General features: G+C 39.7%; 1 protein-coding gene across 1 annotated transcript in view; it reads right to left on the reverse strand.

The window, feature by feature from the left end:
* Positions 1–5145: 5145 nt before the first annotated feature.
* TOR1AIP1 (torsin 1A interacting protein 1) overlaps positions 5146–12709 on the reverse strand; it is a gene marked incomplete at its 5' end in the record, with an annotated part of 27099 nt that continues 19535 nt past the window's right edge. Inside the window, 2 exons of the mRNA XM_015569916.1 lie at positions 5146–7441; positions 11038–11116. Coding sequence (XP_015425402.1) covers positions 6651–7441; positions 11038–11116 — 870 coding nt within the window. The remainder of the gene's footprint in view (positions 7442–11037; positions 11117–12709) is intronic.

A 12709-nucleotide genomic window follows, 5' to 3' on the forward strand; every position in this document is an offset into this window, starting at 1 on the left:
CCAAGACTGAGAGAGGGCAAAAACAGAGGCTGTGTGGTATGCAGGGAAAGGTGACACCCAGGTTGCGTGTTGGTATTTTGAAAAAGATGAACCGTGAGACAACACTGCAGGCCTTTAGTTATAAAAGCAGGATGCCAGTGTGGGCAAACATGAGTCAACAGGGAGGATTGTGTGATGACTGTCTCACCCGACTTGAACTTCTTCAGACCCTTGGTACGTGCAATACCGGCTTCCACAAAGCTGAGCAAAGAGGAAAGAGAGAGAAGGATGTAAGGGACAGCCACAAATGAGAATCTGCAGGTTGGAAAAGGACTCACCTATATAGAGTCCAAACAAACTGGGGGGAAGCGGGGAGATACCGTCCACTGGATCCTAGAGACTATATACACAGTGATCAGAACTCATGTTTTAAAGCCGGTTGCCTGGGTTCACATCTCTGCTTCACCACTTGCTACTTGGGTATTTAACTTTTTAAAATTTTTAGGAAGGGAGAGAGAGAAACATCGATCAACTCTCCCCTGCACATGCCCTGACCTGGGATTGAACCTGCAACCTGGGTATGTGCCTTGACCAAGAATCGAACCGGCCATCTTTTGGTGCATGGGATGCTGCTACCACCAACTGAGCTGCACCTGCCTGCGCACTACTTGGATGTTCTACTTCCTGTGCTTCAGTCTCCTGTCTACTAAATTGGGTAACGGTACCACTCCACAGGGTTATTGTGAGGATTAAGTTAACTAATGCATATAAAGCACTTGGAACAGCTTTAATAAGCACTTGATAAATAGCTAACAAAATATTAAAAAGGGTGAAGGCAACTTAATACATATTCAGATATAAAGATCTTTACATAGCTCTTTTCCATCTTAGTTGTACAAAGTATGAGGAAGTCCATTTAAACTATGAGACCGAGAACAGATTTTTAAAAATGCTTGCCCATCAAGAAGTGGACATAATTATTGTGGGTGAGTGTTCTCTATAGAGGGCAGTAAGGCATGGAGCAGATTCTCTTCTTGAGTCAGCCTGAGAATGGTGCTCAAAGTGGGAAAACGCCGAAACATTAGGTTTGCATCAGGGCTACATGGCTGCCTACCACGCTTCACTTGCCCAAGACATGGGCTGAAAACTAAAGAAAGCTCCGTGTTCTGTTGAAGATCTTACAACAAATAGTAGCCATTATCTATTAAAATAGTACCCCGAGTTTTGATAACTGTTTCCATTTTTTCAGCACAGAAAGCAGAGAAGCCATGCGAAGAAATCCGAACACGTTTGTAGCAGAGCTACAAACTTATCTAGACAGAGCCATGACCAGGACCCAGATTTAAAAGCTTTAACATTATTTCCATTACCTTTGATTTCAAGAAAATGAATGAACCAGTTTGACATCACATTATGCAGAGGCCTTTATATACTTGAAGATGTATTCAGTTGCCCCTTAACCATCTCTGCTTATTCTTTGGTCTGACCTCTCAGCAGACTGCCATTCCCACTTCTGGACCCCGTTAAAGGGGTGACCTAGGCAAATAGGTTTAACCATGTATTAACCAGGGATATTCCAATCAGATCCACCCCTCGGTGTGTTTAAGTCACAAAGGGGAAGTGGCTAAGGCACAGTGATCCGGAAGTAGAGAAGCAGAGGGAATGGCTGCTGAGACTCCACCCAGAACAGCCTTCCGGGTTCGTGTATATTCCTGCCGTGGGGTCTGAGACGTATATCCTTACAACGCCCACTCCACTCCTCCTGCTTTTCTCTTTTGCTGGTTAAACAGAGTTTTTGTTTGTAATCAAACAATTCCTGGCTAAATACATGACTATTTCTACTTCACACTGCTAAAAGTCAACATCAAGACATGCAGAGAGAAGAATCCAGCCTACCACTCTGTGCTTAGTGTTTCTGGGAGAGAAGATACATGAGCTAAATAGATTCTTAGCAAAACAGCACTTGGAAGATTCCTCTGTGAAGACACCACTTTCAATGATCAAACCTTGTCAATTCCACTCATCTTTCTAATCCATCCTCCCCCCCACACCATCTCTGAACTATAAGATCCTAAGGCAATATGGGAAGATGTAAGGAAACTTGCTAGCTCTTTTAAGGAAACTCTAATTCCAAATCTCACTGTGGAAGGATCTCAGGGCCTCCCAGCTTTGTCTCTTATCATTCCCCTTCCCCTTGGGGACCTCTCACTTATGATCCTTGCTTCTCCAGAAAAGGGTTAATATCCTTACACCACTGGAATAGGCCCCTTTGTCTTGAATTTCTCATAGCACCACTGAATCCAGGGTGAAATACAGGGTGTTCCCCTCAAAAATGCATATACACTTAACAGCTAATATCTCTATTTTGAAAATGAAGTGTATTTTAATAAATTATTCAGCATGTATATAGGGGGATGGACATCCTATATATGTGTGTATATAGGGGGACACCCTATCCTATATAATAAAAACCTAATATGCAAATCGACTGAATGACCAGTCGCTATGATGCGCACTGACCAGCAGGGGGCAGATACTCAATACAGGAGCTGCCCCCAGCCTGCAGGCCCCCAGGCCAGCCAAGGCGGGTGCTAGTAGGGGCCCTCGCTCGCCCCGCTGGTCACCCCACAGATCGGCCCTGCTCGCCAGCCAGGCCTAGGGACCCTACCCATGCACAAATTTCATGCACCAGGCCTCTAGTAGTTATATAAAACTTTAGAAAAAGGTTTGGGAATAACGAGGAAAAGCAAATGAAACACTGTGAAAGATACAACTTACCTATTCTAACTAACTAGTTAAGGTGTCCAAGTTTTATTCAACAAATATTTGAGCACCCTATTGTGATTACTGTACATGTAATGACGACACACCTGCTCTCAAGAAGCATAAGGCAGTGGGAGTGTGCTAACTGCTGTGTCAGTGGTGATTCAGGATGAATGAGAGCACAGAGACAAGGCAGCCAGACCAGTATTTGGGGGAAGGGAATTAGGGAAGGTTTCAGTGAAGTTGTCTAAAAAAAAATCCCAAGGCCTTAAGAAACAAATATGAATGAGCAGAGCATGAAACTGGGGAAAGGGAGAGGGCAGGAAATGAAGCATTCCAGAAGGTTCCAAGCATGTGCAAAAGGGAAGAGTACAATGTGTAGATTGTGAAGGGTTATTCCTTGTTTATGCTCAGGTGACAGGCTGTATTTTTCCTACCATCCAGAAGAGTCCACAAGAACGCCAGGATGCCTCTGAATCTAGGCCAGAGAGAGATACGTATTCAAATTCAGTTTCCTCTTTTTACAGTCAATGGCATCTTCCTCGGTTTGGTTTCCCAGACTCAGGACTGACACCTTCATTCCGGGTGTCTAATGCCAGTAGAATCGTCCTAAGATTTTGCCTTGACCGTGAGAGGCACACTATGGCAGAATAGTCCATTAACTTTAAACATTCAGCGAGAAATAAATTCTTCCTTACATTGCCAAAGTAAAGGCCACTTCCCAAAGATGTAAGATTGAAGGGAAACCGGGGTTTGTCTTTAGTTTAGGCAGGAACTATGTAAACCCTTCTGTTACACTTCTCCTCACAGAATGAAAATCAAGGATGTTTTTTTGTTTGTTTTGATTTAAAGAACTTTGTTCCTTTTCCGGATAGGAAGCCTACAAAATTTATTATGCTTTAACAGGAAAATACAGGGTCAGTCTTTCCCAAGAGGCCTTGTATTTCAACTCCATAGGCCAGAAAGACAGACTGAATGAAGCCAAGGGGAAGATCCGACTATAATCAACCTAACTTTCTGACCAGTGGCACACAGGGTCCCTGACCTCCTCCATTCTCCGGATTCTATGTCTATTCAGCCATGTGAGCACTGGCACTTTGGAGAAATGTGCACATCACTTCAATCATTTCCCCACTCCTGGATTTATCTTGATCCACTCAATGTCTGCTTTCTGCCAACAGTAAACCCCAGAGGTCAGGAGGTCAAAGGTTCTTGATGTCTACCTGGGGTTCCTTTGGAGGCCCACCAACGACCCTTTCCTTCAAGATCCATTCTGTACCTTTGGATCATGCTACCCGCACACAGTAATAACCCCGAGTTCCCAAGGTGGCATGACATGGGACGGGGAGGACCTACGGATCAAGCCTGCTAGAGAGAAGGCGAGGTGGATGCAAAAAGATGAAAATCAAGTTTACTTTGGGTCTTTGTTTTGAGAATTGGAGGTTTAGAAAACTTCCTTAAATAGAAGGAAGTCATAAAAGGGAAGCAAATTAAGTTTCTAGACATTTGTATGATACAGTACTGAACTATGGTTTTCCTTGGACCAATGTTGTTACCCAATGTCAAAATGTGACTCATCTCTAGACACCCTAGTGCAGTGATGGCAAACCTTTTGAGCTCGGTGTATCAGTATTTTGAAAAACCCTAATTTAACTCTGGTGCCGTGTCACATATAGAAACTTTTTGATATTTGCAACCATAGTAAAGATTTATATTTTTGATATTTATTTTATATATTTAAATGCTATTTAACAAAGAAAAATCAACCAAAAAAATGAGTTCGCGTGTCACCTCTGATACGCGTTATAGGTTCGCCATCACTGCCCTAGTGCCTATTTTCAAGCTAATGACATTAAATTTTCCCTTGCAAGAAGATTTTAACATAAACAGAAAATAGAGTATTTTAGGTAGCAATGATCTAAAATATAGCTGTTCTTGAGCATACATTCCCAATGGGCAAAACTCGGTACGTTGGGGAGCAAAAAAATATTACTCTTCATCTATATAAAGCACAAAACTATATATGGTCCATAAACAGATGTCCAGAATCAGAATATTTGTGGTATTAAAATTTCATGGGGATAGAAGATTCGAAAAAATATATCTAAAAAGGCTCTTTAGTGAGGAGAGAATGAAAAATTTGAGAAACACTGCTATCGATTCTTCTGTCAAGTCAGGAATACCTAAATTAACTTCATTCTAGTGATAATTCAAAATCCCAACATAAAACAGAAAATCATAGAGATTCTACTTCTAACCTATGTACTTGTGACTGGATCCAATTCTGTGGCCTTTGTTTCTCCCAGCAGAAGTCACTCAAATTGTTGAAGTGTAAAGAAAACCCTAGGATTAGTAATATAAAAAAAGTTGATGAATCATTAAGTTTACAACACATACAAAGAGTACAAACCAAGAAAAGTAAATTTATTTAAATTACTAAAATAGCTTTTAAAGTCATTTACGGATCAGCTGCTATAATTATTTTTCCAGAAAGGTAAGCAAAATTAATTACTTTAAAATTATTTTGGTCAGTGAAACATTTAATAAAAACAATTTGTTTCTCCATATAATATATAGGTATAAAATAAGCCTTTTCAAAAACTCTTCTTGTGTTAGAATCCTCTATAAGTCAGACGATCTGATTTCTGACAGGAACAAATTACAATATGAGGTATAAATTTATGAATACTGGTAGTCTTAGGGGGAAGAATTTAGACCACACTCTACTACCAGTCATGGGATCATCAAAAGGGTTGTTGATAATTAAAAAAACAAGCTGGCTCTAGGATTTTAAGATTCTAAGAAAATCAAAGCAATTGATAGATGAGAAAGCTGTTACAGATGCAAAAGATATAACCGAAATATTATAGTACAGTAATGTACAGTAGTACATTTTAACATTCTTCACACATGGTAAAGTTCACTTTCTTTTTGGCTTGAGGCACTCAAGTTTATCATGTGCATAGTAAATCTTTATATTTGTTATATGGGTCACTAAAAGAGACTGTAACAAGTGGACATGTAGAAAATTAAATCCTTCCATAGCCCAGAAAAGCTGGTTAACAAATGTTCTACACCAAGTCCCTCCCTTCCCCAGAAACTACATTTCTTAATTCAAAACAAAGCTTAAGGATATATCCAAAATAAACCGCTCTGGATTTACCTGCCCTTAAAAGTCAAATGAACAAGTATACTTAACCTTGTGATAGCATGCTTCACAGTCGCTGAGTGAACCAAAAATTTCTTAAAAGTAAAAAAAAGGCTATGTGAAAAACAAATCCCAAAAAATGCATTGAGAATGGAGTTTAGATAACTATGTTTGACTGAGTCTCTGTGGCTTATTTAACATTTTACCTTTAAGAGTTATTTTTTCCCTCCTTTCCTTCCCCATTCCACAAATTCTCTGTTCCCTTGCCTCCAAAATCAAAGGAAAAAATAACCCAAACACACACTCAGATGACCTTTCACGTTACTTTTGTTCCTATAAGCAGAAGCTAAGGAACTCACACCTAGAAGAAAACAAAATGGGAAAACCCACAGTTGCATTTAGGGAGCTGCCTTACTAAAACCAAACTGAAAAGTCTACGTGAAAAATCGGGAGGCTTCGTAGGAAGGATTTTCTAGTCCGTCCTACTGGTCATTCCATAGTAATAATGATTCAGCCAGCATCTAAACTGATCCTCTATGGGACTGCATATAACTTATAGTTCTCTGATACCAGTAACACAAATCTTAATGGAAATAGGGAAATGTTTCTCTCAAACAACAGGTAACAGGTCGGAGAAATGATTTAGAACTTTACTTCCTTCAGAAAGAAAACAGTTCTTTCACAAAGATGCATTCTGTCTCTGGTTACAAAGTCCAAAAAATTCTCAGCACTTGGGACATGATTTCTCTTCTGTCTCCGCTTATAAGCAGATGCCCCTTTTCAGGGCGTTTTCAGGTTGTACAGGCAGGACGAGGTGGGAAATACGGCTCCAGAGCCCACTCAGTTTGTCTGGGTCCATATGCTTGTAAGAGGTGGGTGTGTTAGAGTTGGTGAACTTGACTTTGAGGAAATCCCTCACTTTTTCTTCAATTTCCTTTAGGCCTAGACTGGTTCCAAGTGTTTCCTCCTCCAACAAGACGGTCAGGACTAAGGCAACATCTTTGAAGGCCGCATTTTCATGGTCACAATACTTGTAGAAGATCAAAGTGGAGCCGGCGGGCAGGGACTCGAAGCGGTGCACCACGGCTGCGTTCTGGCCATTTTGGAATCCATTGCTCAGTTCTTGGTCCACCTCTAGTTTCACAGCATCACTGTCCTCAGTAGCTCTGCCTGTCCCATCAATCCGGATGGCACGGACACTTCGGTGGGATGAATAGGCATCAGCGATTTGTTCACTCAGACACTTGAGTGCTTCTTCAGCATCACGGGCAGCGGTCAGCAGCAGGATAGCAGGCTGAGGACGAGGCTGGGAGCTGTTGAGATGTTTTTCCAGGAATGTTAGGCTCCTTTTCCACAGCTTCTCATCTTGACCTTGGTACTTAATCATAAGTTGTTTCATCTGGTTTTGGAACTCTTGCACAGCAGTGCTTTCTACCTCAGGAGCATGAGTGTACCACCAACTCCTCAGGACAAGAATAAGGAGCACAAGTATTGGCCACCACCACCACTTCATCTTGACAAAAGATGCATTTTTGGGCTGTCCAGTCATGTCTGCTCAGGAAAAAAAAATGACAGATACAAATATAAATTTCTTCGCGTCAAGGGCAAGTTGACTTGTAAAACCAATATTAATCTTTTAAAAAATGTTTTTAATTAATTTTTAGAGAGAGAGGATGGGAGAGATAGAAACATCTATGAGACAGAGATATCAACATTGATCAGCTGTCTCATGCATGCCCCCTACGAAGGATTGAGCCTGCAACCCAGGCATGTGTCCTGATCAGGAATCAAACCACAACCTCCTGGTTCATAGGTCGATGCTCAACCACTGAGCCACACTGGCCAGGAAAACCAATACTAACCTTTATAAACAAACAAAAGAGGAAGGAATTTAAAGAAGGGAGCTTATAATTGACTTTCTTAATAATTTATTACACATTTTTAAGAAAATCTCACACAGATAGGTTTTAAGTTATGTGTATAAGCATACTTATATCTCTTCAATACCAAAATGATAAAAACTCAGAGGAAAAAGTAAAATTTAAATGTATGAAATGGCATAACCAGGTCAGAAATAATTCTATATAATAAAAGCCCAGTGACCGAACGGTGGAATGACCAGAACGATCACTCGACCAGTCGCTATGATGAGCCCTGACCACCAAGGGGCAGACGCTCAATGCAGGATCTGACCCTTGGTGGTCAGTGTGCTTCCACAGTGGGAACAGATGCTCAGAGGGCAGGTCCACAGCTGCTCGGCTGACTGGGATGAGTGACGCTCCCACAGTGGGTTGATCCCCGCAGGCCATGCCCCCCACCAGTGCACGAATCCCACGCACCAGCCCTCTAGTATAATTTATACAGCAAAACTATTATTACTACTGCTAACACTGGGGAAGTAAGCAATATTAAAAGATACTTTATAAAGCATTTTTAAATTTAGAAACCCAGAGTTCAGATGGCTAATCAAGACAGAATTTTAAAATTTTTTGAAGTGTATAAAAAGATAAAGAAAAGGATGCACTCTAAGTGAACACCTTGCATATAATATAGCTAGCTGTCCCTTTAGTTGCACTGATGCAAGTTAACACTGGTAAAATTTAGTTTGCAACTCGAGCGTTGTTATTATTGGCTATCATGATGTCAAGTTACTTATCTATTGCTTTTCAGTTTATAAAGCACTCTCTCATATGTCACACACTTAACTGTCTAATATAATGGCAATGAAAATACTTCTACACCTCCTAATTATTGACTGACTGCTTTAGGCTAATAATTTACTATGAACCTTTTAGAGCAGTGGTTCTCAACCTTCCTAATGCAGCGACCCTTTAATACAGTTCCTCATGTTGTGGTGACCCCCAACCATAAAATTATTTTCGTTGCTACTTCATAACTGTAATTTTTCATAAGCAGTTAAAATTATGTATCTTACTATAACTTGAGGTTAATAAGAAATCATTTGAGTACAAATTTTAATATTCTATGTGAAGAAATTGGAAGCACTCATAAAGCACTTTGCCCTAACCGGTTTGGCTCAGTGGATAGAGCGTTGGCCTGAGGACTGAAGGGTCCCAGGTTCGATTCCAGTCAAGGGCATGTACCTTGGTTGCGGGCACATCCCCAACAGGGGTATGCAGGAGGTGGCTGATTGATGTTTCTCTCTCATTGATGTTTCTAACTCTCTCTCGCTCTCCCTTCCTCTCTGTGAAAAATCAATAAAATGTATAAAAAAAAATAAAGCACTTCTTTTTATTAAAACTGAATTTATTGGGATAACATTGGTTAATAAAACTATACAGGTTCAGTTACATAAAGCACTCTGATGTATAGCCCAAAACAATGGCTGTTTCAAGAAAAGAACTTGTGCAACTGAGCTGTGAGCTGACCTAGTGCTTTTTTTCATGGAATTTTAAAAAATATATATTTTATTGATTTTTTACAGAGAAGAAGGGAGAGGGATAGAGAGTTAGAAACATCGATGAGAGAGAAACATTGATCAGCTGCCTCTTGAACGCCCCCTACTGGGGATGTGCCCGTAACCAAGGTACATGCCCTTGATGGGAATCGAACCTGGGACCCTTGAGTCCACAGGCTGACACTCTATCCACTGAGCCAAACTGGTTGGAGCTTCATGGAATTTTTAATTGAAAGAACAAGTGACAACTATGGTTAATCGGATTTGCATATCTGATAGACATTTTCTTGAAAATGAACAAAGTGAGCCCAACCGGCAGTATTTGTTGCCAATTATAAAATTTAAGGTTTCAAGCAAAAATTACGATTGTGGAAATATTGTATCTACCATTATCAGTTCAAAAGCTCCCAATTCTAAAAGACTTTTTTGTCGGTGGTGATATTAACAAATGTACTCTTTTGATATTGTATTACAAATGTCTCAACATTTGGAAGAACTTCATAACTTAGTGAATCAATATTTTCCAAATGACCAGCGCATGATAGTCTATTCAAAGTACAACAAAGACCAATAGGTTTTATAGAATACAAAAAGTTTGTTAATGTGGTCTCAGATTTCACATTTCAAACAGCAGTCAGAAACTACCATTTGTTGAGTTTTGGAGAGTATCAAAATTAAAATATCCACAATTATCGGAAATTATTAAAATTCTACATATCTGTATAACGCTGGATTTTCTGCAGATACTTCAACCAAAGCAATATACTGCAACAGACTGAAGGCAGAAGTAAAAAGTACGTAAGCTCTATTGTGTTAAGCCAGGCATTAAAGAGATTGGAAAAAATATAAAGCAAGTTATCACTCTTCTTATTAAATTATTAAAAAATAAAATAAGTCAGAAAAGAATTTCAACTTTATTTTCTAGTTAAATATGGACATGTATAACCCATATATGTATATATTTTTAAATATATTTTATTGATTTTTTACAGAGAGGAAGGGAGAGAGATAGTTAGAAACATCGATGAAAGAGAACCATCGACCAGTTGCCTCCTGCACATCTCCCACTGGGGATGTGCCCGCAACCCAGGCACATGCCCTGGACCGGAACTGAAGCCAGACCCCCTCAGTCCGCAGGCCGACGCTCTATCCACTGAGCCAAACTGGTTTCGGCAAACCCATATATTTTTAAAATAGAGTTTTGGGGGGTACTTATTAATTTCACTAGTAGGAAGTGGTATTGAGACCAAAAAGTCTGCATATCAGTTATTTTCTTAGTACTCATTGAGAGTAATAAGCAGGCTTAGGAAACGAAATTTGCCCCCAACACTACAGAGAAGGTAAGTGATCCAATCTAATTCAAGTACAGGCCTGTGGACTCTCAAACCCATGATAATCCTGTTATGTTATGCTATGTGAGGTCTTTTTTCTTTTCTTTTCTTCTTTTTTTTGACTCAGCAAGGTTCACTTGGTTAACAGCATTAGTAGCTTTAATTTATTAACTTTTACTTTTGGTTGTATGGACAATAAAGTGCAGGGGGAAACCAGTTGTCATTTCTTATCACTTACCCTTAAAGAATTTCACCGCTAGTAAAATATACTTTTCCCTCTGAAGTGCAAAATATAATTCTTCCAATAGCATTAAGTTATTTTGCTGCCAAACACAATTAAAGACAATTATGGGCCACCAGTTTGAGAGACTCACTTAATAAAAACTGAACAGACTTACGTTGGCTGAAGGTTGATGGAGACTGGTTTCCAAACTCTGATTTCTGAAAGCTGTCATCTAATGAGAGGAGTAATAAAGACTATCAATTTATGTTTCATAACTTAAGTATTTCCAACAGAGAAAGAAAATAAAAATTCTAACAAGAGAAAAAAAAAGGTGGAGCTCAGCCAGAAACAGAAGAAAAAAGCAGAAGTGCCTATTAGAATGACAGCTCCTTGAGACAGGGACCTATTTCCCTCACAATTATTGACGGCATGTCTAGTACAAAGCATACTCTTAATACATTCGCTCCGTGAGAAAGCCTTCAAGTATCTGATCCAAAATTATTTAACGGGAGCTGTGAAACTTCTGGGACAAAGTTAGGAGGTTCAAATAAGCGCAACTATAATGAAAGGAAACATATACTATCCTGTAGCTCCCCCTGCCCCCACTCATAGCTTGTTGCCCCGCCCTCCTGTAGCTCTCAGCAGCCTGCTTGTACCTCTCTGGCCCAATAAAGCTGGAGGTGTCACATTTTCTGATTTCAAAATGCATGACAAAGCTAAAATAATCGAAACAGCATGGTCCTGGCATAAAAACAGATACATAGACGAATGGACGAGAATAGAGTCTAGAAATAAACCCACGCAGATATGGCCAACTGATCTTAGACAAGTGTGACAGAGCTCAGTCTTCTTAATATACGATGTTTGGGAAAATGGATATCCACATGCAAAAGAATGAAACTAGACCCTTATCATACACCATACACAAAAATCAACTCAAAATGGATGAAAAACTTAAACCTAAGAACTAAAACCATGAAGCTCCCAGAAGAAACATAGAGAAAGAGCTTCTTGATACTGGCCCTGGCAACGACTTCTTGGATATGGCGACAAAAGCAGAAACAAAACATGAGATTACATCAAATTAAAAAGCTTAATGAACTAACTTGAGACAAAGTAGGAATACAAACAGGTAAAATACAAAAGATCAGCTAGCAATTTAGCAACTAAAAGATGTATTTCTACATTCCAATTAGATCCTCAATGTAATTATTTTACCTTCCACACTGCATTTGTAGTGTCTTATTGGAGGAAGTAAAAATTATACAAACTTTTTTTTTTTTAGGAACATGTCCAGTTTATTTCATAAAGTCTCCTAATTTTATTTTATTTATTTGTTTTTAAACCTTTACTGTTGAAAGTATTACATATATCCCTCTATTTCCCCCACTGACTCCTTCTAGTCCACCCCTGTCCCCTGGCCTTTTTCATACACATTTTTGATAATAGTGTGCACTATACTTCACTTATCTGAAAGTAATCTGATATTAATTACCCAGAATATAGGGATGTCCCCCAAAATGTATACACATGCTTCAAATAACTATAAAGGCATTGTCTATTAAAATACATCTCATTTTCAAAATTGAGCTATCAAGCTGTTTAATTGTGTAGACATTTTTCGGGACACCCTGTATATAGTTAAAAACTAAGAAATAGCCCTGACCGGTTTGGCTCAGTGGATAGAGCATTGGCCTGTGGACTGAAAGGTCTCAGGTTCGGTTCCGGTCAAGGGCATGTACCTGGGTTGCGGGCACATGCCCGGTGGGGAGTGTGCAAGGAGGCAGCTGATCGATGTTTCTCTCTCATCGATGTTTCTAGCTCTCTATCCCTCTCCCTTCCTCTCT

This window comes from Myotis davidii, unplaced genomic scaffold, assembly GCF_000327345.1.
Source record: "Myotis davidii unplaced genomic scaffold, ASM32734v1 scaffold591, whole genome shotgun sequence".
NCBI classification, from domain to species: domain Eukaryota; kingdom Metazoa; phylum Chordata; class Mammalia; order Chiroptera; family Vespertilionidae; genus Myotis; species Myotis davidii.